Raw genomic sequence first — 27532 nt, 5'->3', positions numbered from 1 at the left:
CAGATGCCTGTTGGGAAGCCAATGTTCTTTCAGAGCTTTATTCATAGCAAAAGGTTGTTGCCTGACAAGACATGTTAGAGCCCTGTCTTCCCATACAGTTGTCTTTCAGGGTGGCCCTGGTCGTGGATGGTCCATTACTTCATGTGTCTGTCAGTGTTTTCTAAAGAGTCTGCTGATGCCAATAAGGTCATAGACAAGTTGACGTCCAATGGCTCTGTGTGATATACCTGTGTCATGCATGACAATTAGCCAACGGAGTGCCTCTGCTAGCCTCCAGCGTGCCATGGTTACATCTGCTGACTAAACAATCGGATAATCGCCACTTTAAATACCTTTACTTGCATCAATATCAATATACTCAAGTATCATGCTTCATGTTCGTATGTTTGTGTGTTTTGGTGACAGTCAATTATGTCATGACTACTCGAGATTGACCGCCATTTTATGAATGAGTATCATGAAACTTTAACTTTCATAAACGGTTATTTCACTTCACTTCACCTTTATTTTCAGGAGCCCTTAATTAATTTCTAGGTGTATATAGAGAGTTGAGTCCCTTGGTAACATGACACAAAAATAGAATCAATTCAGATCCAGAGAATTCTGTGATTAATAGGAGCAACAATCTCTGCCATCAACCAAGTTGCAAAGGCGATACCAGAATAGTTTGCCAAGGACAAAATCTAACCTGGAACCGCACGGGTTGTTTCAGAAATGAGCAAAACTTTTATAAACACTTGTGAAAGATGGCAGAAGTGTTGATATAATGAGAATTAGACCTCTATATCTATCCACTTGCACAGTTTAGATTGCATTGGTGATGCCCAGATGTTTCCAAAAGGGTGACTTGAAAGGTTAATCAGGAAGACTTGTATAAATTTGACCAAAGCTAATATTCTCAGATGTAGAGAGAGAAAGTACAAAGGTATGGTTTATGTGATGTCACCCTTTTGTGGGTGTGTTCTCAGATCTTCACCCAGATTGCATGAAACACACTTCTGACGGCCATCATAGGTTGCTGAGAACCTTTCTAACCCAGAATTCTCACAGGAAAAAATAATTACAGAGTTACCTCCCTTGCACAAGACCAGACCTGTGTACATCCCCATTTGCCAGTGACAAGAAAGTCACTGATAAATTCTTGGCAACGCTATCTTCCTATTCAACTGTACTCAGTTCAAAAGATAATTGGACACAAATATATCTGCTGTAAAATCTTTAATGAATAAAATGAACATGATTACAAATGAAGGACAATTTCCCCCAACTGAATGGGTTTCACACACAATTAGTCTGCTATCTGACATAACATTGTACCTGTGGGGAATATGGTAAGGCATTGACATTCAAGTAATGCCAGAATAAAATGAATCAAAATTAAAATTGAATCAACAAAGCAGAAATGTTGGACACAGGAACTATTATATACGGAACCAAAAAAAGGTTAGGGATTATGAATATTTTTAGGGATATTTTTATGAAATCATGTGCTCAGTCTTCACTACAAAATAAAATGTTCATGACCCTAATCGTTTTATGTTCAGAATAAATAAATATCTGACAAATTTCTTTTATCAATTGAAAGATAAACACTTAGATGTTGGTGACATTGGCTGTCGAAACATAGGTTTACATCACGACAAATCTTGACTGTATACACAGGAACATTTGATTGTAACATGCTTAGTGTAACAGATGACTTCACTGCCAAATGTTGGAGCCTAAACACAATATCATTACGATGTGTATACATGCAAACTAAAAGACAGAAGAGATAAAATCGTTGTTTACTACCAAACAGTACATGTATGCTTCAGGAATGAGTCAGTGATGTCAAAAGGCTATACTATCGTGATGAGCTGGAACTGGATCGACTGTACCGCCTACGTCTTGCAGGTGACCTTGACCTTGACCGGGATCGCCGTCTTGGTGGTGAACGTCGTCTTGGGGGAGGAGATCTGTTGATGAATACACTCATACAAAATACTGTCACAAGTTGATGTTTTCCTTCTTAGCCAACATTTGATTACATGTTGCAAAAAGCTTTACGCGATATCATAGAAACGGAGTGAGTTGGACTTGCCCATTTGAACATTATTTGAGTAATATCACAGCATGTCAGTTTAACATGGGATAAAAGTCATCCCTGATACAGGTCGGAGACACTTTATAGCACCTTGGTGAAACCCATGAGAATAGGTATGGTGCTGACAGACCAAGAACCATAATTGGATCTGCACCCACAACAAGAGGATCCTGGTAAATCTGCACAGCCAATTGTAGTCTCTTAGACCACTTGGAACCCATGCTCCATTTAAATGCCCCATTTCAAATCCAACGTAGTCAAATTAAAAGTATCCTTTTTCTTCTCGAGGGAAAATATGTCTTATATCCGCAACATCACATTATAGTTAAGTGAGGAATTTTCAGATAGTGAATTTTATTTAACAGTTACCTTCATAAATAACCGTTTCCAAAATATCAGTATCATTTTTCACCTAATAACCATTAGATACAAGGGTTATTGTTAACAATTTGAATCATGTAAAGGAGCCATGTGTATGGTAGTTTGATCAGTATGAACAAACAGTAGAAATCAATCTGAAACAATGACCAGCCACAAAAGAGATAGTATAGGTGAGGTGAGGTAAAATGGGGTTTAACATCGCGTCCAAGACTATTGCACTTGTATAGCAATGAGCATGCACGTGTGTGTATGTGTGTGGCTGCTTCTACAAGTCCGGACTGATGCTGATTTATAGTGCTAGCCCACTGAGATACCATGCCGCAGTTTAACATGGATACCACACTCATAAGCCCCATAATGCCAAGCGCAAGACAGGGTAACAACAAGTTCCATCTCTTTAACATGACTAACCCACTCAGACACAGTATACTGACTCCAAGCCGAACAGTCCTTGTATAGCCCCTTAATGCAGAGCGCCAGACAGGGTAACAACAAGTACCATCTTTTAATGTCTTTTGGTATGACGCGTCCGGGGCGGACGCTCTACCACTAGACCACGGAGGCGGTCAAGAGATAGTATAAAGAAACTGTAACAGCACAAACTGTTCCATCCCTTGAAGCTAAACACTACCCACCTCCTCCTGTCTCTGTATCTTGGGGGTGACTGCCTCCATCTTGGGGGTGGTCGACGTGGAGGACTGCGGCGTGCAGGGGGGCGTGGCGCCGGTCTTGGCGCCAACACAGCAGCTGCTGTCACCTCTTGTCCATCAATCTGACCTGCAATAGAGAAATCAACATTTGTTTGAATGAATCACTTACTACAAAGAAATCAGTTCGTGTAACACATTTTCAAGAATGTGTATTTGTTGTTTAACGTCACACTTAGCAATACACACTGGCTACTTAACCATGGCCTGTGAATTATATGATCTGGAACCTGTTTCACAAAGCGATCGTAGCACTCAGACGATCATAACTGTCATACTTTAACAGACTTGTAATGTTATCAAGTAAATCAAGAGTCTGGTGCTGAGAGACCAAGGATCAAAATCGAGGCTAATCTGGGATGTGAACCCATGACCAGCTGATCCAGGCACAGCTAACAGATGCGCATCTGAACAACAATTGTTTTTGACCATTTGGTCATTTGTATCCCTGGGACAACAAGTAATGGCTGCATACAGCATCACATCTCTTACCTCCATCCATGTATTTGATAGCCTTCTCTGCCTCCTCAGGGCCTTCATATTCCACGTAGGCGAAGCCCCTGTGGTACGGGTGAACTCTCTCGGTGGGCATCTCAATATTCTTGATGGTGCCATACACAGAGAAGATCTCCTGAATGTGTTCCTTGTTAACATTTCGAGTCAGTCGGCCAATGTGAACTTTGCAAGGCTTGGGGGTGGGGCTACGCTTGCGTTTGCGTGGAGATCTATAATTATACATGAAGAGAAAAGTTCAAAAGAAAATATCAGAGTGATTGAGTATATATGCCGGCTTTAGCAATATTTCAGCACTATCACGGCAAGGGACACAGAAATGGGCTGCACACATTGCACCCATGTCGGGGAATCGAACCCGGGTCTTCGGCATGATAAGTGAACGCTTCAACCACTAGGCTACCCTAATGCCTAGAAAATATTTGAACCTAGAGGCATAAAAAATTCATGTGCATCATTTCTAATAATATTTGAAATTAGAAGGAAAAAGTGCAACCAAATCATACAGTGTCATGTCTTCCTCTTCTGCAAACTTCTGACTACCAAAGAAAGTCAAAACACTGGTACCAAGTTTGGTAATATGAGTGCTGGAGGATGCATATTGGTAATCACCAGGAGACCTTTTGAGTTATTGTAATTACAGATTAGAGTTTCCAATGAATGACATTCCTAAATCACAGAAATTCAATTACCGTATATGACCGCGTATAAGCCGAATTTTGAGGACCAGAAAAAAGATTCTGTAGAAAGGGGTCGGCTTATCCACGGGATACACTTTCATGATAGTATTTTTCAGATCGTAATCTGTCAGAAACATCGCCTGAATGACGGTCCGATAGATCACAACTTCCCGAAAGTTTGGAAGTTGCCACGACTAGAGCCATTATTGTTATAAATTATCAATAAAGTTATTATTATACACCAATGTTGTCATTATTAAAAAAATGTTATACATGTTACTACTTCCGATAATAAGTTTTCAATTGAATGTTCAAAGTTTATCGTTCTTCGTAAACTCCACAATTTTTACATGTAACAATATATGTAATTCACAGCTATAATATATAATCCCCAGATGAAATCGCCAATAGCTATTGCGTACGTTTTGCAAAGTTCATAAATTGATAATGAACAAGTGTCTACCTTTATTGAAAGAGGCAAATAAACAACTGTATCGGCGAGTTATTCCGTTCGCCATTTGCAAAAACATGTGATCAGCTGTTTCCTGTGACGTCACAAACGGTGATCACTGTGATTGCTTCCTGTTGTTTAAAAAGCAACACGGTACACAAGGAAATGAGCATTGATAATAACGGGCCGATTGGTATTGTCATGTTGTTTACACAAACATTTTCAAGTTGTGGGTGCTTAGCGATCGTGTTGGGAGTAGGGGCTTAATTCCTTTGTTTTCGAGAGATTAGTTTAATAAACTGGAGAAGCCTGTGAGTAAGTGATGGTCATTCAATGTGTTCATAGTGTGATAGTTTATTTAATTCAATTGGATTAACATACAATAGTGGTGTAAAGGGGGTTATAAAAGTTAGTATATTTTTACTGACTGACATTCTCATCATGAGTTTGAAACGAATACGCCATGCTTACGATGCTGAATTCAAACTCGCTCTAGCTGATATATTTTCTCACGGGTTCATAATTCTATATACACCGATTCACAAAATGGCGCTTGTTGTTGATGGCAACATATAACGATCATTATGAGATTAAAAAAAACAACGAAAAACAGCTTCCCACATTATGAAAGTGGATGACTGGTTTGTTAAATCTTTATTAGAAATAATAATGACTTTTTCAATATAATTACAACGTTTTTCATCTTATATTTTTGAATATCTGCGAGTACCGGCACATGTCTTGCAGTCCGACTTCGCAGTGTTTTTTGCCTTTCAATTCCTGGTTCGGCTTATCTGCGGGTCATATCATTTTCTCTCGTATTTCAATGGTCAAGTTAGCACCTCGGCTTATCTACGGGGTCGGCTTATCCGCGGTCATATACGGTATTAATAGTTTCCTTTCACAACTTGTAATATCAAATTATAATACATGTATCAAATTGTAAAATCAGCAGAAATGAAAACTTAAAACTTTTCATTTCCATCTCACATAGACTACACAAAATTAAATCTGTCATGGCTGGTGGGTATTGCAACAAACAGCCTTCTGATTGTGGGTGTTCTGAGTTGAATACATCCAACAAGAAAACCTTTACCATGATTACTTCTTATCACTTCTCAAGACATGGCTCAGTGAAACAGTAAGGCAAGACTCACGATGACTTGCGTCCTCTGCTCCGACTGCGACTGCTACCGGAGCTGCTACTTGACGATGACCGACTCGAGCTGGAACTCCCTGATCGGGAACTGCTTCCGGAGCTGCTGCTGCCCGAGCTACTGCTTCCAGACGACGATGATGATGAACCTGATCTGCTTCTCGAGCCTGATGAGCTAAAGATGGAAAACATCAATAGTAACTGATAAGGATGACACATCTTGACTATCCCTAATACTATACATACTGCAATACTTTGTTCACAATATGAAAGGAATCGTGATACTTTGTTCACGATACGATATGTATTGCAGCACTTCATTTGCAGCAATCTTGAGTGAATTTTCATATTTCATAGGGCATAAACACTATATAAAAGGCTTGGAACTTTCTGAATATCAGGTTTCAAATTTCAAAATACGTATGAAGGATAAGACTAGGACTGAGTTCAAGCTTAAAACTATATACATTGTACCATGTAGATACAGCATATATTAATAATAATGTTCTCAATATGAAGTTATGATTTAAACCAAAGTTACTTTCTTTCATGAAAACCCTATACATGATATTATTGAACTTGACAAAGTCGAAGGATAACTTACGAGCTACTTCCACTACTGCTAGATGCTGCTCTCTTCTGTCTATCTCTTCCACGTTCCTTCTTTTCAGTGGCACCTTTCTTGCGCTCTCTGCTTCGACTCTGGCTTCTTGCCCTTTCAAAAATAATGTTCATGTAAAATCAACTATTCTTGGTTAGGGTGTAATGTTGCCATCCCTTGAAGAGAGTATGCTAAAATTAGCCTTGAGGCCAAGATAACCATGTTTAAGACAACATTGTTTACATTAAAGTGTATAGTAATGTTAGCTTGTGTATTTGATACAGTTGTCATTTGCAATTTGTCCGTATTTGACAAGTTTTCATCCGTACAAAATGTCAATTATGGAGCACAAATGGTATATCACATGACTTACCAAGGATCCAGGTAGACCCGTACCTGAGTTACCCACACTTATATAGCAATATGCATACATGTGTGGGTGAACCAGATAATTAATACTGTAGTGTTCATTATTGGTTGATGTGCACAACCAGCACTGCAAACTTACCCTAAGATTGTTTAAGGGACCCCAGTGCTAAAATACTGAAAGCAAGTAGTATCAGTGAAAGGGAGGTCATGATGGATCATAGAGAAAATGTCACCGTGGAAAAATGTCCCCAGACAATTTGGAGAAAATGGACCAAAGGTTTAGTGAAAAAGGGAACCAAATGTTGGAGAAAATGGCCCCAAATAAAACTTAGTTGATACATTGTTACATGAGACCCTTGTCTCCCTCTGACATTATTAATTGTTATTTTGTTTGTTTTTCAATTAGTAGTAAGCATTGTCACAAAAAAAAGCCATAGGGCCTGTGAAGATCCGTGGTAGAACAGATCTTTAGCAACCCATGCTTGCCGTAAAAAGGCGACTATGCTTGTTGTAAGAGGCGACAAACGGGATCGGGTGGTCAGGCTTGCTGACTTGGTTGATGCATATCACTGTATCCCAATTGCGTGGATCGATGCTCATGATATCAATCACTGGATAGTCTGGTCCAGACTCGATCATTTACAGACCACCATCATATAGCTGGAATATTGCTGAGTGTGGCGTTAAACCACAAACAAACAAATAAAAAACCATAGACACATACTGGGGGGCATAGCAACTTCCAACAGAGGTGCAAGCAAAGGAAAGTTCATTCGCAACTCTGTGACAGAAATGGACAGCGGTTCCAGTAGTGGCAACAGTACGTGGCTGGGCAGATGACAGTTTCCCGAATACTGACGGGAGTCCAGTGCCATCCATGGACCACTACGTTGGGAAGAGTTGAAGATGGACTTCGAAACCATGTGACATTGACACATTCCAGAATATCCAATCAATAAGTAAACTAAATGTCTAAAATAATAAATAAATTATGTCACTACAGATTGTGTTAGTATTGTTTCTTCATTATTTGGGGCCATTTGATACAAATTTGGGGCCATTTGATACAAATTTGGGGCCAATTCCCATAAATATGGGACCATTTTCTCCAATTTGTCTTGGGCCTTTTTTGCACGGGGCCATTTTCTCCTGCACCCGATCATGATAAGCAAGACGTTAGGCTCCTGCGCCCTGTAAAGTATCATCATGCTAAAAGCGTATGGTATACATCGCCATATCTTTGTTTGGTTTGTTGCTTTATGCCTCTGAAGAAGCTGGTTAGCCATACTTTTTACACTCAAAAACTTACGAGAAGGATTTTGGGGGCTATATTTTGTTCAATGAGATCGTTCCATGCAGGTTGAAGAAAGGATCAGATAATTACCCTAACAAGTTTCTCATCAAACCTTGTATGATTAAAGACACACGTAGTCAAAGATAGATGAAACATACTAAATTAAACATCTTAACTCACTCATACTGGTACAAAAGTTTTTTACACTCATTATGCTGTAATGAGACTTGAGTGTCTCCGTTGTGAATGTTCTGGCTTCAACAAGCAAAAAGTAAAACGACATGATGTTAACAGGTCAAATTTGTTGAACTTACATCTTCAAGATATACACCGGCGTACAACCACTGTTTGCCGGGTGAAGTTACTGACAATATACCACAACCACCAGCGAATGTGGGTTTTCTTCGGCGACAATGTACATATAATTTCAATCTAAACTCACATGATCAAAACATAGAGCACACGTTTTTGACGAACACCAGACGCCGACACACACCGAAGAATAATGATATCGGAAATTTGATTGGCTTGAACCGACGACTACACGTCACCAACCAATGACAGCCCTCGATACAAAGCTAATTAACCAAGATGGCCGCGTCCTGTGAAGAGAATCAGAATGCACCGTGCCGAGAAGAAATGCTCAGAGAACTTAGCTCACAATTCCTAGAAATGGTGCCAGTTCGCAGAATGAAACTTAGGGCGAGTTACATGTCTGGTTATTTTAGTAAGGAATGAAAACTAGTAACGGCTTAGATATGGTCAATTACATGGCCGACATATTCATGAATCGTGTTTGTCTTTTCGGAGCACCTTTGAGTGTCATTGAATTTGACTCTGGCTGTTTGTGATGGTTTCTTACACTCAGAAAGAAGTGATCAGTTCTAATTCAGTTATAATCAGATCATGAAGGAATGATTAAGTCAAACGATTTATTTTGTTGGAAATCGACCCCATCGGCATTGTAATGAATCACGATCATTTGACATACGACATATCTTCCCAAACTGCTGATAATATTGAGATGAGGTAGAGAATATATGGATGTCAACTTCTTTATTAAGAGAATACATGGATGTCACCTTCTTAATTATGAAGAACACAACGTTTCGGAGTATATGCTTACTCCTTCATCACGTGAAACAACGTTTTGGAGTATATGCTAACTCCTTCATCAGTAAGCATATACTCCGAAACGTTGTTTTCGCCATAATAAACAAGTTGACATCCATATGGACTCGTCCTTATGTGTATCCCTTCTAAATGACTTTCAAAGACCTAATATTGAGATGGATGTGAAAACGACACTATAACCATTGCACACATTTCAGCCCATAAATGTCAAGGAATATCAGGTGGATGCAACTTATTGTCCAATATACAATACCATGTATACTGACTCTACAAGTTGATAAGTCTCCATATATTAATGATCTTAGATCATTCATTGGAACATAAAAATATATGAACTTGGAGTTAACAGTGTAGAGATACTTTGCCATATTAATTATGGCACTTATACTAAGTAGAGTGCAAACGTTTTGATTCTCTGTTGATGAGTTGTCTTGAATACAGTTCACACACACATCATCAACTCTTTAACTGCGACACATAATGACACAGGTTAGGGTAGACACCATGCATGAAAGTAGTTCATAACTCATTTCAGACTGGTGGCTGTGGTATCTTAACTACATTAACTGCAAGTAATACAGGAGCAGGGCACCTCAAGATTTAAGGTTGGATAATAAACCTTAGGTTATAAGAAATATTCCTACCCTACCCCCAACACTTAATTATTGAATTAACACCCTCCAACATGTCCAAAAGATTCTTTTCGAAATAAAAGTCTCATGAACTAGCACATTCTTTCTTGTATTTCAAATTCACATGGTGTAGTGGATAAAGTATCTGCCCATATTACAGAATGTAGGTGTTTTGAACCCCTGACCATGTCATACCTTAAGACGTTGAAAGATGGTACTTGTTGTTACCCTGCCGGGTGGTAGGCGTGAAAGAACAAATTAGTGCATGCATGTCTCCATATGTGTGCAATGATCTCAATCTAATTAAAATCTGTTCTTAGTGCTTGCTACCACTATGTAAAAATCTGAGGACATCCCATTACAGGTCACTTCTGAATGACCTTTCGTGAACTTAGATCTACCAATAAAATGACCAACAAGAAGTTGACATTAGCCAGTCTGAAGCAGCGTTCTTGAACTTTACGGCATTAGTTTTAACTGGTGGCTTCTTTTCCAGACTATGTTTTGAAAAAACATTTCGACAAAGTTCTCGATTCAAAATTTAAAAACTGAACAAAATTTGTGCATAAAATCCAACATAATAGATGATTACATGGCAGCACTCCCATGGGGTATGGAAAGTCACTTCCTGTTTCAAATGTTTATCCCACTGAAGTGAGTGACCAACAGAGACTTTGACGGAATCTGTCGTACTGCCTGTAACTTTTTTGAGGCGACATGATCAGAAAACATGTTTTGATTGGTCAGATGAAAGCTCGTTCTGTGGTGACAGGTCAGATCTTTGTTTAGTGATAGCGTGCAATAAGATCTAATGAAGACTAGAACTTACATTTATTGACCTGAACTGTAAAACTCCTAAAAGTTTATCGAATTGTAAGCTTGCAAAACTCTAAATCCACCTGCCCCTAAATTTAAGGAAATGAAATAAGAACAAATGTTATGTTTGGGATTACACTTTCTCAGTAAAGTACAAACTCTTGTACATCTTTGGGTTAAGTCAAATCCAGGAGGATTGAGGGTCGGCAGCAAAAAAAGTCAGCAATCTAACCCACTCGGCCACTTAGGCTTCCACAAAATGAAAGTCTGACAACTGGTAGTCTACATCACATACATTGTGTATCCCTCTGATAACGCTTTTGACCACTTTCTAAAAGGCATTGTGTATTCATAGCTTTCAGCCATGGGACTCTTTACTTCATTCAGTGCACAACCACTCAAAATTTAATATCTTGAATGATAGTTTGCAAATGTTGAGAAGACTACTTTTTCCATGTAAAGTAGGAACAACTTTTTTTACCAATTTCTAGATTTTTCACGGTTCGCCCGATTATGTATTTAGGTTTGTCAGCACCATACCCGTGCTCATTGGTTTCTCTGAAGCGGTAAATGTCTGAGACCTGCATCACTTCGGGTTTTCCGCCCACATGACACGCAGCGATGTAACTTGAATACTGTTAAAAGCGCATGACACCAAACTCACTCACGCTAGATTTTTCATTTCCTCCTTATACATCAACAAGAATATAAGATTTTCTTCTATAAATAGAAAAATGCTGTGGTTGAGATGTATTTTAAGATTACCTATCATATGATATATGGCAGTAATATTTACTGTAATTGTTAGGGAGTGTAAGGTTGGTTGACTCACCCTCTCTATGGAACCGACGTTCTTGCTATAATTACACAAATGGAATTATCATGATTGCTAGTATTATTGTATCTATGTATCAACATCATCAAACGCTTTTAATAAGTACTATAACATGTATGAAATTATGTAACAAGGCAATATTGAGAAAAAACACCTTCCATCTCAAAAAGCCTGCAATATGTTACAACGCAAGTCTGCACACATCATAATACATGTATGCATAAATTGGCTGGCCTAAGAAGCCAACAGTGGTCTTCTTTGGATTCCCTTTTTAAAAAATTTGTTTTATTGATTTTTATTTCCCCATATACATGTACACATACAGCAATAAACAATGTCATGTGGATCCTAGAGTATTCATCATAGAATACCAATGGTGTTTACATTCACACACAAGATTAGTAAAATCATGGCTGTTTCTCTTTTTGAGAGGTGATAGTAATAGCAATTATTATATGGACATTTGAAAATATTGAAGTGTTAATTCCTCAAAATATGTTTATAAAGAACATGCTTATAATGAACTGACAGATATTACAAACTTAATATTTGGTCCCCACCATTTCTGTATTAATGTTGTATATATATGCTTATAACAAACTATCGTTATCATGAACTAAAATTAGTAGTCCATTTCAGTTCGTCATAACCATAGTTTACTGTAATTAATAATGTGAACAGAGATTAGTAAAGTTGTTGCCATTTCTCTTTTTAAGGGGGCTGTCGGGTAGCCTGGTGGTTAAAGCGTTCGCTCGTCACGCCGAAGACCCAGGTTCGATTCCCGACATGGGTACAATGTGTGAAGCCCATTTCTGGTGTCCCCCGCCGTGATATTGCTGGAATATTGCTAAAAGCGGCGTAAAACCATACTCACTCACTTTCTTTTTAAGAAATGAGAATACTACACTAAAAGTACAGGGAAAATCAGATAGGAGGAATTACTGTGGTCTTTTGTATTTTCTCCTCCGGAATCCTAATGGTAAATGTGTGATTTATTCAGGATGAGTATGCCGACAGTTTGGTGACTTATGCTGAAGGACAGAGACGCATCCTGCAGAGCACCATCCTGCATCCAGTGTGTCGGGTGTACCCCCCCTCTCTCAGCTACAGGAGATACTTCATGAAGCAGCTCATCCACAGGGTCAGTACCTCACAACATGTACATTCAGCTCCAATCTCATTTAAATCAGACCTCAGTTCTCGCTACAGCTAAACAAAGATCTGAGGACATCCCAATACGGGTCACGTCAGAACGACCTTTCATCGAACCAATCAGAGCATGGCTTACCAGATTAGGAAAGTGACAGTCGGAATGTGATTTCTGATCATGCAGCCTTGAAAAATGTAACTCTGAACAATAGTTACGGGTTTAACGACTGTATCCATACAATCTAGACCATCTATTAGCCATTCCAGAATGTTCTTTTGTTCAGGTTTCAAATCGAGAATTTGTCAAAATATGTTTCGAAGGATAGTCACCAATTTGAAATTAGTGCACGAGAAAGCTGCCTTCTGATTGGTCATTCCATTGGTCAGTCAAAATTCGCGCAATCGGATTATCGGTAGCGATAACTAAGATCTGATTTGAATGAGATTGATTCAGCTCGGAACATACAGAAGTCCTTTGATCTCAACTCTCATTGATGTCATCTTTCATATATCCTAAATATGACTAGATGTCTTGTATATCACTTGTGCCACTAGCAATATGGAATTTTGACTTTCTGTGTGTGGCAGTGTTCCAGCTATGTCAGCGCGGCTCTGGCATTAAGCTCATCATCTCGGATTTTTTAGGTCTCATGATAAAAAATATTTCCTTTCATCAACCAACCACCAACATCACCATTGTCATGTGATTAATATGTAAACAAGTTTGACATCTTCCCGAGGTAAGGGAGTTAACTGACTATAAAAGTCCATTTTCCACCCTTGGCCAACAAGGCTGGAATTTCTGGGTCGATCGTAGCGCCACCAGTGGCTATTATGAGTTATGTTCCTTCTACGTCCCTCATATTGATCAATCAGATTCCACCTCTCATATCCTTTGCATTTGTTTCAAACGAAATGGCGGTATGCAGTCAAGACAATCTGATCGATATTCAAAATCTATATTGTGATAAAATGTCTCCTTATTTGCGAAGTGTACAAATCAGGTGGGCACCTTCATTAAAAAATGAAAAGTTTTGGGAAAGATTTGTTGATGCTGTGTTGGCGGTACCAATACTTTGCAAATCCTGCAATCAACCAAAATCTGCACGGCAGTTTACAAACCGGATGCCGATTTTGTAACAGGATTTTGAAATGACGATGCATTGACTCGTTAGTCCAGCCAAAATATAACTCCATAATTCCTGCCTAGTTCGGGAAGGGTAGAAACTGGACTTTTAATGTCAGTTAACTCCCTTGCCTTGGGAAGATGCAAGTTTGATAACTGTGATCAAGAATTAATATTTTACGTAATAATGGCCTTGTTTATTTATTGATTTATGTTATTTTTTTTCAAATGAGGGTAGGGTTCGCTTCAAGAGCATAAATCAGAAACTTTTTTATATATGTTATGAAACTTTGCATATACTTCAGGCAATTGTTGAACTGGTGGCTTTTTATGTTCTTTAATTTTAAAAAATATCTTTTGCTATTCCAAGGCAACAACTTCAAATGAGCAAGGGATTTGGTTTTGGTTCCAAACTTTTCGGTTTTTTTCCCCATTACACTTTGCAAATGTATAGGCTTGTAAGGACCGGTGCTTCTCAGTTTCACAGAAATCTAGAATCATTATTATTACAATTATAAGCTTGCAAGGGTGTTGTTGACACTGTTTAAAGTTGGGTCTCCATGTACAGGGTTTCAGTGTAAGTTGTCAAGCTAGTGCTGCTGATATCCGGATGTATGTTTGTGCAGCTGGAGGACTACCCCACAGAGGTGTGTGACGAAGTGTACGAAGCCTACACGGACCTGCTGGGGCAGCAGGAAGAGGAGGATGACACTCTCTGCTACAAGACATACACGCTGGTATGTTTATTTATTTGTTTGTTGTTTAACCCAGCACTCGGCAATATTCCAGTTACATTATGGCAGTCTGTAATTAATAGTGTCTTGAAAAGACCATCCAGTCATTGATATCATGAGCATCGATCCACGCAATTGGGATACGATGACAAGCACGGGTTGCTGAAGACCTATTCTAACCCGGATCTTCACAGGTCCGCTGGTATGTGCAGCACTTAAATCAGAGTTACCATTTACTGATAACTGATAAATTGGTTTTTTTTCACATTTGCACAGTTGTACCTGTGCAGCAGATCAATAGAATATTGAACAAGTAGCAAGCGTCATTTTCTAAACTGTAACTATGGCATTTTAGACTGTTTGAAATAACAATATGAAACACCATGTCTATTGTTTTCCGTCCACATTATTCTCTCTTATTATATACTAATTAAACATGTTAAATAGGTGCTGTCAAATAAATAGGTTATTATTTCAAACACAATTGTCCTGTTTTCGTAATTAATGATTTTGTCATTGTAATTGCAATTCATTATACAGAATTGTTTTCCTTTGGAAACGGAGGATTCTATTATCCTGGGATATGACGACAGTTTGTCACTGATTTAAGGTCCTTGGTTTGTCAGCACCACACCCTGCTTGTTGGTTTAACCAGACTGTTCAATGTGTACGACCTGCGTCAAATGCAATATTATGGACTGTTTACCAAAATCAAACCCATGAATATTCCGGGGTAGAATACGTCTTCAGCAACCCATGCTTGCTGTAAAAGGTGACTATGCTTGTCGAAAAGGCGACCGGGTGGTCAGGCTCGCTGACTTGGTTGATGAATGTCATCGATCCCAATTGCGTGGATCGATGATCATGATATTAATCACTGAATTGTCTGGTCCAGACTCGATTATTTACAGATTGCCGTCATATAGCTGGAATATTGCTGAGTGCGGCGTTAAACAACAAACCAACCAGCCAACCAACCAAAATCATTCCCTGCCATAATACATAGGGATTAAGTGCACAGCTGTAATAAACAAGTTTCCACTAAATTCCAGGTGAAACATACCTGTTGAACTGGCATAGAGAGAATCTTACTCAAATTTGAATTGCTATCAAATATATCAACATGATTTGAAACTTCAAGGTTTGGCACTGAGGTTTAAATTATTAACGATTGTTGATACATATGATAAAACATGCACAAAGTACAATATCATTCATCAAAGACTTTATTTGTAAACAATAGTTACTGATATAAAAGGTACAGCTATTAACCATGTTAACCAGCTTCATTTGCAGAGAAATTAGTGATGTCATTTGATTCTGATGTCATAGTAACGTATGACGTCACAATGACCTGTGAAGCATTGTGATGCAATTTCATTGTTGCGATATCTCACCCAAACCAATTCTTCTGTGGAAGCACAGCCTCCGTGGTCTAGTGGTAGAGCGTCCGCCCGAAGAAATGAAGGTCCGGGGTTCAATCCCCAGCCGCGCCATACCAAAAGACGTTAAAAGATGGTACTTGTTATTACCCTGTCTGGCGCTCGGCATTAAGGGGCTAAAACAAGGACTGGTCGGCTCGTAGTCAGTATACTGTGTCTGAGTGGGGTATTCATGTTAAACTGCGGCATGGTATCTCAGTGAGCTAGCACTATAAATCGGCATCAGTCCGGACTAGTACAAGCAGCCACACACACACATACACGTACATGCACGTCACTATATAAGTGCAATAATCTTGGACGTGACGTTAAACCCAATTTCACCTCACCTCATCACCTAGCAGTTGTACATACTGTACTGTTTCAGCCACTGGGTGATCAGATATCTCTACAGGAGTCCGTGCACCTCGTGTCACAGGGCACGACCGGCCTCAGCACCTGGCAGGTAAGGGGGACAACTCTAGTACAGCGTTGACTACTGTTCTGACAGTAGTCAGCTCAAAACAATATACATCAATGTAAACGTGCACTGACCAGACCATTTAAATTACTGGAATATAGTTTGCTCTGTTAAATTGTAGAGCTTATGGGATCTTATCTTGTGACTCCCAAGGGTGTGGTTTCCAGAAACAATGTGACATGTATGTTAGTATGTTATGTGTCTGTAGTCATAATAAAATATCATGAAAACTTGCTTATCAGCTCTTTTAATACATTGATACGACAATGGTTAAAATGAGGTCTTTATCTTAGAACAAGAAATTTGAACATTGGGATATTAACGTCTTGAGGGCAGTTTATCCAGGGGTTTGAAACATAGGGCTTGCACACTACCCAAGTCATGTGTACAAACACATGTGATGGGTGCACCCCCTCATGTTGAGGCAAGTAAGGTGGAAGATAAGCATAATATGTGTTTGAATGCAAATATGAAGAATATGCCAATCTATGAAAATAATCACAAGGACTGAATTTTTATTGACACTGGTTTAGAGAGGGTCATTATTTAGCCTTCCTTATGCTGTCTGCTGTGAATGAGAGTGCCTCTTGTTTTTCGACTGGTATGACTTCTATCTATAGTGTGCATCTGTCCAATTGAGACAGTCAACCCATATTATCGGAAGTGGCAGTAGTCGAAAGAGACACTAAGATAAAATATCGTCATGCTTTGACGAGAAGAATTTTGGAACGTTGGCAGCTGTGTCCGTGTTACCATGTATCTAATAGCAATAATGTCAATATGAACTTCATGTGACAGTGTGTATACGTTGACATCTCGCTATCTATCACATCACATGATGTTGCTGATTGTGTAAAGTTTTCTTTCAGGCAGCACAGCATTTGGCAGAATGGGTTTTTGAAAATCAAAATATTTTGCAGAACAGGTAGGTTGCTAGAGTGACTCATTACTGAAAAGAGGATAACATATACATGTAACTTTGAAATAAAGAAAACATTCTTAATTTCTTCCAAGGCAAACAAACAAAAATGTGTGAAAATGATAAAACCATTTCATGAAGATACAAGGTTTTTCAACTATGAGTGTTCACCGAACAAATGCCAGTCCACTTTCACCAAGGTTAGTATTTTAAGGATCGAGGTAGTGTGACTAGGTATGACTTTAACACTGTTCTTCTCAAATGGCCAAATATGAGTGTTCACCAGACAAATGCCAGTCCACTTTCACCAAGGCTAGTAATTTAAGGATCGAGGTAGTGTGACTAGGTATGACTTAAGCACTGATCTTCTAAAATTTGTTGAAACCTGACTATAACAAAACAATGGATAGGTACTAGGCCATGTTAGTTCCATACAAGGACAATAGCATCTGCTACCTTCCCTTGGTGGTTTCAGAGCTATTTAATCCCCCCTCTGGGAAAGTAATTCTTCAGGTATCAATGCTTGCACCTGTCTATCTCTTTTTCAGGAATGTGTTGGAGCTTGGAAGTGGCTTGGGGTTGACGGGTGTGGCTGTCTGTCGCCATTGTGGGGGCAAGCTCATCAGCTACACCTTCAGTGACTGTCACCCTCAAGTGTTGTACATGTTAGCTAGAAACATTGAACTCAATCTCAACCACAACATTCAGAAATCCGATCCCGGCTCAGACAGGGACAAGAAAATACTCCGAAAAATACGAAGGCAACTCAGCCTGAATGCAGAAACAGGCTTATGTGATACTGAGAGACTTGAGAACGAGGCTGTGACCTCCCCCACAAGGTCAGAAGAGGAGACAAATCATAACGAGGACCCTGACGAGATTCACACCGACCTGGAGGACCTGGAGCTGAGTCACCGCCACTGGAAGCTGGACGAGACAGGCCTGCGGGGCACTTTGAAGAAGGATGACAGAATTCGGATTGCCAAGCTTGACTGGGAATGTGTCAGTGATAAGCTGGTAGAGAAACTCAAGCCAGATGTTATTCTGGCAGCAGGTGAGCAGTCACTGTACAGAAACAAACAGTTATAGAAATGGAAGCATTAATGATAATTAACTTCCTCTATGATCTATTTGACCATGTGTGGAAGGTTTTTTTCCTACATTTTATTTGTCAGATTTCATGTGCTCTGTCATGATGAAAAACTGATTCTTGACTTAAGCCACCTGCTGCAGTAGTCACACTGTTTCTCACTTAGACTGCCGAACCATGAAGATCTGGGATAGAATAGGCCTTCAGCATGCTTTCTGTACAAAGCGACTATGCTTGTCGTAAGAGGCGACTTACAGGATCAGCTGGTCAGACTCGATGACATGGTTTGATGCATGTCATCGTATCCCAGTTGGATTGTTGCTTATGATGTAAATCACTGGATTGTCTGGTCCAGACTTGATTATTTTCAGACTGGTGGCATATAGCTGTAATATTGCTGAGTGCTGCATTAAACAAGAAACAAAACAAAACAAAATCATTAGACTGCCATGATGTCATAAAGAATACTTACTACAGTAGAACATTATGTAGAGTAAAAATTCTGCATATCAAATTAAAGGCTATAGGGAACAGTGCTCACCCCAAAGAGACATACAATAATGTTTTATACTTGAGAATCACACTGGTGAGACTAGTGTCAGTCATCCCGAGGCAAGCATGTCCACTAGCCTGTATCAAAGCCTAGTTTCTATCCTTGCCACATCAAGCCCACTTTCCTCGACTCGATCGTGGTGCCACCTCGCGTAGAGTTGTGCCCCTTGTCATGAAAACGCGATATACAATCAGATCTCTGGTCTCAACTCGTATAGCTTCACAAAGATGACGACTACCATAGACTATGACCTGATCGATCAGATAACACGAATGTGTACCAGTTGTGTTTTATGACTGTTCTCATCATCGTACTCCTTACACGTGTTACAAGCAGTGGGCAAATTGATTTAAAACTTTGACTTAGAAAATACTTGTCTTTGCTTAATTGCTGAAAGAACTTCAGCACAAATTCAACAAGCTATATGGCAGTGGCCATGTTTTCGGAACCCCGATGGGACCTTTGGGACTGTATAAGGTCAAAGTAAAACCCTGTTTTAGGAAGGTGAATTACAAGCCATTGCAAAACATCCCAGAACTTTGTTGAGCCATATGCCTACTGTTACCCTGTTGCAGATGTTGTGTTTGATACAAGCATCATCCCGGCCCTCGTGTCCCTGCTGCGTCAGCTCCTCACCTGCACCCCCGACACAGGGCAGGACCCTGTGGCCTACATCACCTCCACCGTCAGGAACGAGGACACCCGCGACTGCTTCCTCATTGCCCTAGGTCAGATGTACTGATGTTTTCTTTGTTATTGAAGGCAGTGTTCCTGCTTTATGATGGTAGCCTGTATATAATCGGGTCTGGGTCAGACAAACCAGTACTGGTAATTAAGTACAGTGCTTGCAATCAACCAAGTCACTGAATCTGTCTACCCAATCCATTAAGTCACTTACAACAAGATTAGATTGCTGGGGACCAATTCTAACCAGACTCCCAGTGTACTGTATTCATGATAAGATGTTGTGAAAACTTGTCATTCAGTCCACAATCTCATTTAAATCAGATATTAGTGCTCATTTTCGCTAAATAAAGATCTGAGGACATCCCATTACGGGTCACGTCAGAATGACCTTTCATCAGACTAATCAAAGCATTGCTTACCAGATCATGAAAGTGACTGTCGGAATGTGTTTTCTATTCATGCAACCGTGATTATAACAGTTACGGCCCGTACGACTTATTCCGTCAAAATTATCGTCTATCTAAACTTTTGAACAGAGGAGGCATTGCACAGTACGTGGGAAGCGCTGCCATACAATCTCAACCATATATTAGACATTCCGGAATGTTCGTTTGTTCAATTTTCAAAATTTTAATCGAGGACTGTGACAACTTATTTTTCAAGCGTAGTCTGAAATGGAAGTCGCCATGTTGAAACAAGTGCTGTCAAGCTGGAGGAAGCTGCTTTCTAATTGGCTAATGTTGACTTCTCGTTAGTCATTTCAGTGGTTGGTCAAATTTCGCAAAAGGTCATTCTGATGTGACCCTTAATGGGATGTCCTCAGATCTTTGTTTAGCGGCAGGGAGAACTTAGATCTGATTTTAATGACATTGTACAGTCCTGTTCATCACACCAACTTCTAACTGTCACTCAAAGTCATGATGAACACTTGTTACTTACTTCACCGCCAAGCTGTGATGAGTCGCAGACTTGCTTGTGATTTCACTCTTTCATGAATGTGACCCTTTACATGTCAAGATGCTCCATTGATTAAAACAACCTGTGAAAATCTGGGGTAGAATAGGTCTTCAGGAACCCATGGTTCCAGTGAAAGGTGACTTTGCATGATGTCAGTCACTGGATTGTTTGGTCCAGACTCGATTATTTACAGACTGCCTTCATATAGCTGGAATATTGCTAAATTCAGTTTTAAACAACAAACAAACAAATAAACATTGATTAAAAGAATGCCAAACTTTGGTAAAAGCAATTTTGGAACTGAAAAAGGACCAAAGGTTGTGCAATAATAGTAACACAAATTGAATGATTACGTATGTTGCTCAATGACATTTTGTGACTAATTGAATGTTTTGTTAAATTTACAGGAAATGAAGGTCTGGCATATTCTATAATGGAACCGCCAACAACACACATATTTCATTACGACAGATCAGTCCCTATCGAGATAGTGAAGATATTTGTGCAGTGAAGTGTCCCAGCATATTGACTGTGACATGACCGTGCATGTGTGGAGAGATACATGCACAAATCGGTCTGTCCTCAGTGTGACAATCACGTCCCCACACCGCTGATGTAACTGCACTGTGTCTGTGTCATACACAAAGCTTGGACTTAATCACTTGGGGGGGGATGAAGATGGGTATTGAAGATAATCTTCCTCATCTTCCTGAGAGGGGACATAAACTGACTATAAAAGTCCAGTTTCTACCCTTGCCAAACTAGGCTGGAACTCTGGAGTTACAATATGGCTGGACAAATGAGTCTGTGCATTTTTCATTCAAAATCATGTAACAAACTAGATATCTTGTTTGTAAGTAACGTGGATTTCAATGTGCAGATTTCTGTTGACTAAAGGATTGGCAAAGCATGTGTACCACCAACTGGGTGTCTACAGATATTTTTCAAATCTTTTCATGTTTTTGATCAGGTGCTCAAGTAAGGTAAAGTATGCACTTCATAAGGTAAGGCCAGTTTTATTACAATATAGATCTTGTTTATCGATCAGATTGTCCTTACTGGACTGTTTGAAGCAGTTGAAAGTGGTGAAGAGGTGGAATCTGATTGGTCAATACGAGGGACATAGAAGGGACATAACTCGTAATAGCCAATGGTGGCGCTATGTTATAGCATAGAAATTCCAGCCTAGTTCGGCAAGGGTGGAAACTGGACTTTTATAGTCAGATAACTCCTTTGCCCCGGGAACATGAATATTTCTTGGCAATTGCCCTCTTTTGTTTAGGCAACCATCCAATATAGTTAAGATTCTGTTGAGAAATGGCATTAGTTATGGCAATCTATAAAATGATCAAATATTTTGTTCATCCTTCCTTTTTATAAAGCAGAGCAAACTAATGTCTAACATAATGCTGTATTTCCTTGTGATCATGTCAACTCTCTTGCTTATAGGGTAGCCAAGTGGTACATTGTTTTGTTCATCATTCAGTCCCTTAGGACGATGAGACATCAGTGATCCCTTACGCGATATGTGGAATAATATTGATAATCAACATGAAGAAATGATAAATAAACTGGAAATGTTAGGGACTTGTGAAATTGGCAGTTTTCTAGCATTTGTCGGATTCAAGTACTACCTATGTGATTATGTTAATATTTCACTGGAAAATACCACGCAAGGCTTTTCAGTGTGTGCTTAAATGAAGCGGACATAAAATTAAAGGAAATGTTCTAGTCAAACTGTTGATGAAAGTAATGTATCCCAACTTCCATCTTGATGTGCCAATACAAACATAATGTTAATCGACGCATACATTTTATTTAAAGTTATTTTTTGCTTGTTTTCATGGTGTAGAGCAGACTTACATCCTGGGGTCAGCCTCCAGAAATTGTATACAAATGAGAATTCAGACTTTTCCTGTCTCATCTAACGATATGAACTCTTCTATCCTTACTAGGGGCTACCCAGTGGGGACTCCGATTTGGAATAAGTCCCCAGAAACCTGTGCCTGTCCTAAGAGCGACCAAATGTATTAGGTGGTCAGCCTTGGTGAATTGGTTTGTAGCATGTTTTTGTACCCCGCAGCGTGGATTTAGTCCATAGAGTTTTTTTCCCCCTTTAATAGTTTTCTCCATCACAACTAATGTATGGAGTTGTCTCCCCTTTATTATGCAGTATCTTCTGTCACCACTTTCAAGAAAAGTTTTAGTGAAATTTATTGAGTGTAGAACTAATGTAGAACTGCCTCTGAAATTTCTTGTAGAAAAATGGTGCTTGTAAACTTTTAATCTGCCTGATGTGATAATCCAGATAATCAAAAGAAAAAGTATGGGCATTTGCTGTGGGCAACTGAAAGAGTGAGGTGAATTTTTTATACGTTTCCTTGACTGTTTATATATGAAATGTGTTTAATATGTTCCTATATTTATATGTCTTCATATATATTTGTTTTGATGAATGTAATTTTCAACTTTTCTACATCAGTGTCACATGTACTTGTATATAGATGATATAGAAGCTTTAAGTCTGACTGTATGAAGAACTTGCTCCATAATAATTCTACAGTTGATATTTGTTTGAAAAAAATACCACTTTGTTCTCAGACATTTTTGTTTTATTGAAATGGAGAATTGATAGTCCCTGGTGGCGTATCTTTGCTAAATAAGAAAAAGTATCAATCTCATTAAAATCAGACCTTAGTTCTCGCTACCGCTAAACTAAGATCTGAAGACATCCCATTAGGGGTCACATCAGAACGACCTTTCATCCGACCAATCAGTGCGTCGCTTACCAGATTATGAAAGTGACAGTCGGAATGTGATTTCTAATCATGCAATCTCGAAAACATTAACATGAAGTATTCCAAACGATAGTTATGGGTTTAACGACTGAATCCTTACAATCTAGACCATTCCAGAATGTTTTTTTTTCAGGTTTCAAATTTGTAATCGAGAATTTGTCAAAATATGTTTCGAAGCGCAGTCTCCAATTTGAAATTTGTGCCTTAAAGCACGAGAAAGCTGCCTTCTGATTGGTCAAAGTTTGCGCAAGGTCGATCTGAAGTGACCTGTAATGGGATGACCCTCAGATCTTTGTTTAGCAGTAGCGAGAACTAAGATCTGAATTTTATGAGATTGGAAAAAGTATAGGACATTGAGCCAAATATGTCTGACAGTTTGATGTGATGAGAACTGAGCCTATTTCTTTTTACTGTAAGACCTGATATTCAATATGTCGGACATTGTCTGTGGTACATTTGGTTTATGTTGATGAGTTGGTTTATGAAAGTAACTAGGGCCTTTTCTTAGGTTACTGGGTTCACAGGTCTGTTTTCAAATTCTTAGCTCAAGTGGTAAAAATTAGAGTAATGTTAATTTTTTTTTTAAAGCAGTGTGTTACCAGTATGGTCATTCCAGAAAACAAATGTGAAAAGAAAGATACAAACTGATAAAAATGTTTCTTGACCAAAAAGAGAGTGACCTCCCTTTCCATATCGATCTCCAAGCTCCTTCCCAGCGTGTGACAGCTTCGTTGCACTCTGGGTAACATCGCTGCCACCAGTGTGGGTGTGGCCATTACAAGAATCTTGAAATTTGCCCTCTAACCCCAAATGTAGTCATGTTTATACTTTTGTTTATGTCTTCGGGAATGTCATCATAGTGAGTTTTGAAAAGGTTTACGACTGACCATATTTCCCAGATGAATTTAACTTTTTGTTTACTTGATCAGGTTGATTCGAGATTGCAGACTAAAGGAAAATCAACCAAATTCTCCTTTACATTCTTACTATTCCAATTAGATGATAGTTGTAATGAAACAGAAATTCAAATTGACAAACAAGAAAATAAGTTAGCAGGGGTAAGAGATTTCAGCTTCAAGGCAGTCATCACTTGTTTGGATACATCAAGGTCAGTTGGTTGCGAGATCAACTCCAAACATGTGGGGAGCTTTGACTGGTGGCAGCGATAGTAGAGAGAGCTCTGCAAATGGGCTATCACTGCGAGGAGCTTGCCTGTGCACCATACACCACATCTTCCTGTTCTGCATCTATTGTCCCAGCCCTTGTAGGGAGCTTTGACTGGTGGCCGTGATAGTAGAGAGAGCTCCGCAAATGGGCTATCACTGCGAGGAGCTTGCCTGTGCACCATACACCACATCTTTCTGTTCTGCAGCTATTGTCCCAGCCCTTGTAGGGAGCTTTGACTGGTGGCAGTGATAGTAGAGAGAGCTCTGCAAATGGGCTATCACTGCGAGGAGCTTGCCTGTGCACCATACACCACATCTTCCTGTTCTGCATCTATTGTCCCAGCCCTTGTAGGGAGCTTTGACTGGTGGCCGTGATAGTAGAGAGAGCTCCGCAAATGGGCTATCACTGCGAGGAGCTTGCCTGTGCACCATACACCACATCTTCCTGTTCTGCAGCTATTGTCCCAGCCCTTGTAGGGAGCTTTGACTGGTGGCAGCGATAGTAGAGAGAGCTCCGCAAATGGGCTATCACTGCGAGGAGCTTGCCTGTGCACCATACACCACATCTTCCTGTTCTGCAGCTATTGTCCCAGCCCTTTTAGGGAGCTTTAACTGGTGGCAGCGATAGTAGAGAGAGCTCCGCAAATGGGCTATCACTGCGAGGAGCTTGCCTGTGCACCATACACCACATCTTCCTGTTCTGCAGCTATTGTCCCAGCCCTTGTAGGGAGCTTTGACTGGTGGCAGCGACAGTAGAGAGAGCTCCGCAAATGGGCTATCACTGCGAGGAGCTTGCCTGTGCACCATACACCACATCTTCCTGTTCTGCAGCTATTGTCCCAGCCCTTGTAGGGAGCTTTGACTGCTTGCAGCGATAGTATAGAGAGCTCTGCAAATGGGCTATCACTGCGAGGAGCTTGATTGATCTCCATCTTCCGGAAACATGTAGCTCTATACCTGAAATATTGTTTATTGTGACGTTAAATTTGATCTCACACTCAATATCAATGAAATGTCTTAGTATGTCAGACTGGATAAAAAATACTTTAAATTTTATTTATGGTCAGTTTAGGGATGATCTGTGAACCAAGTACTTCTAGAAACAAGATGGCTAGAGAGGATGGCAGCTGTCCTCCTATTGTTATATTGTGTTGTACCTTGGTACAGATGGCTGGTTGTTGACGTCGATGGGAGTCTATGTAAATATCACGCAGCTTTACAGCAAGCGTTGTGTCTTATTCCTCTTATTAAGTTTATGGAAGACTGGTTACCTCTTGTACAATTATGAACAAGATCGTGTTTGTTATGACACATCTTGTGTGTGTGTTAAACTGAGTTCTTGACCAAGATGTGACAAGTATAATTGTTTCATGGTCATTGTCATAGACTCACGGTCAGACAGGATCTCTGTGTCGTGGGAATGCTGATCAACTGAAAATGTGTTTAAAAGTTTGCATTATTGTGGATGTTTCATGTGGGTCATCCTATTCCAATTGGGTATGTTATGAAATACTGATCAACTGAAAATGTGTTTAAAAGTTTGCATTATTGTGGATATGTTTCATGTGGGTCATCATGGTCATCCTATTCCAGTTGGGTATGTTATGAAGTACTGATCAACCGAAAATGTATTTAAAAGTTTGCATTATTGTGGATATGTTTCATATGGGTCATCCTATTCCAGTTGGGTATGTTATGAAATACTTAAATTTGTTTTTGTGAAGGAAAGCATGAACATCATTTGTAGGATAGAGTATTATAAGTTGTAGTTGGATCACAAGGGGTACATGGGGTTTGTATGCGTCCTGCATAAGGTTTGTTAGGCTCGTATAAAACCTAACAAGGGACATATAAAACCCCATGTACTCGGGGTGATCCTGCTACAACAAATTTATCTTACCGACATGTTTTAAAATGACATTGTAAAAGAATGAAAAATTAAAAATTGATAGAAAACAGCTGTTCGATCGAGCTGAGGTTAGCTTGCGGTAAGTTATGTGGCTTCCATTGACTTCGGAAAAAGCGTGAGGCTTTTTGCTTTGAAGTGGGTATAATGGATTTTTTCTGTCTCCAAAATCCACATGCAGCCTGACTTGCTTGTGCCGGGGTATAAGAGATTTATTCCCCTGCAGAGAAATTTATTCCCCTCCAAGGCGGGCTACACAGTACTTTATCAACAACGATCAAGATCACGTGGACCAATCAGATCTCATCATTCTGACATGGAGGTATGGTAAAGTCATTTGTGATACAAATTGCTGCCGGACAATCTCTGTAGCATCAACAGAATTTTAGAGTTATTCAGTTTTACAAACCTGAAGGCCCATGGATCAATGTGGCTGTTGTCGTCCTGAGTGACTAAATATTGTTGTTATTTTTTGGAAAGAAAGTAATTGTCCTTACAAGCAGGACAACTCTTGGGTATCTTTTGAGACAGCAGTAATGCATGATCTCGGCTCATGTGTGCATTCACAGTTTTAGGTATGTTATCACACAGATGGGAGTTCCGCAAGAGATACAAGTTATCACACAGATGGGAGAGATACATGTTTGAAACATGCAATGCTTTGCCTTGTTTATTTGTACATTTCTCTTTACATTCCTTGTTTATTTGTATATATCTTTATCTATATGGTGCTCAATATCAGTGCTGCCTTCGTACGTTGTTGTCAGCCAACACTCCTTTCACACTGACTGCCAAAGAGGTCATGCCCTTCTGTTTTCCATGTATCTACAACAGGTTGCATGCATGTAACAAAGCTCCGTCGCTCTGTGGGGATTTGGGGGCACGGTTGG

At 39.6% G+C, this 27532-nt stretch overlaps 2 protein-coding genes across 3 annotated transcripts; one reads left to right on the top strand and one right to left on the bottom strand.

The window, feature by feature from the left end:
• Positions 1-1810: 1810 nt before the first annotated feature.
• Positions 1811-8737, bottom strand: LOC139469394 (RNA-binding protein with serine-rich domain 1-like). Of its 2 annotated transcripts, none has more exons than XM_071251559.1 (6): positions 8681-8737; positions 6579-6689; positions 5976-6149; positions 3667-3899; positions 3103-3244; positions 1811-1958 (listed from the first exon to the last, which is right to left on the bottom strand). In XM_071251559.1, coding segments are annotated over exons 1-6 (774 nt in total). In that variant the 5' UTR covers positions 8683-8737; the 3' UTR covers positions 1811-1846. The 2 variants fall into 2 exon arrangements, with proteins under 2 accessions (XP_071107660.1, XP_071107659.1); XM_071251558.1 differs by having other exon boundaries at positions 8553-8724.
• Positions 8738-8829: 92 nt separating this feature from the next.
• Positions 8830-21827, top strand: LOC139468338 (protein-lysine N-methyltransferase EEF2KMT-like). Its single transcript, XM_071250242.1, has 8 exons — positions 8830-8940; positions 12656-12796; positions 14557-14667; positions 16474-16551; positions 17436-17491; positions 18034-18539; positions 19704-19856; positions 21180-21827. The coding sequence occupies exons 1-8, from the start codon at positions 8830-8832 to the stop codon at positions 21281-21283; spliced, it is 1260 nt and encodes a 419-aa protein (XP_071106343.1). The 3' UTR covers positions 21284-21827.
• The last annotated feature ends 5705 nt before the right edge of the window (positions 21828-27532 follow it).

Source organism: Haliotis cracherodii, unplaced genomic scaffold (genome assembly GCF_022045235.1).
Source record: "Haliotis cracherodii isolate W230 unplaced genomic scaffold, xgHalCrac1.p SCAF_2, whole genome shotgun sequence".
NCBI lineage: Eukaryota > Metazoa > Mollusca > Gastropoda > Lepetellida > Haliotidae > Haliotis > Haliotis cracherodii.
The sequence above is the reverse complement of the archived record's forward strand: the minus strand, read 5'-3'. Positions and strand labels throughout refer to the sequence as shown.

Excerpts from the sequence above, each read along its gene's own strand:
- LOC139469394 (XM_071251559.1), bottom strand. Across the intron at positions 3,900-5,975 it reads AGCAGAGGACGCAAGTCATC|ATCTCCACGCAAACGCAAGC; the intron begins GTGAGTCTTGCC and ends GTATAATTATAG. Across the intron at positions 1,959-3,102 it reads AGATACAGAGACAGGAGGAG|ATCTCCTCCCCCAAGACGAC; the intron begins GTGGGTAGTGTT and ends ATTCATCAACAG.
- LOC139468338 (XM_071250242.1), top strand. The coding sequence starts at position 8,830 with ATGGCCGCGTCCTGTGAAGAGAATCAGAATGCACCGTGCCGAGAAGAA. Across the intron at positions 12,797-14,556 it reads TGAAGCAGCTCATCCACAGG|CTGGAGGACTACCCCACAGA; the intron begins GTCAGTACCTCA and ends ATGTTTGTGCAG. Across the intron at positions 17,492-18,033 it reads CAAAATATTTTGCAGAACAG|GAATGTGTTGGAGCTTGGAA; the intron begins GTAGGTTGCTAG and ends TCTCTTTTTCAG.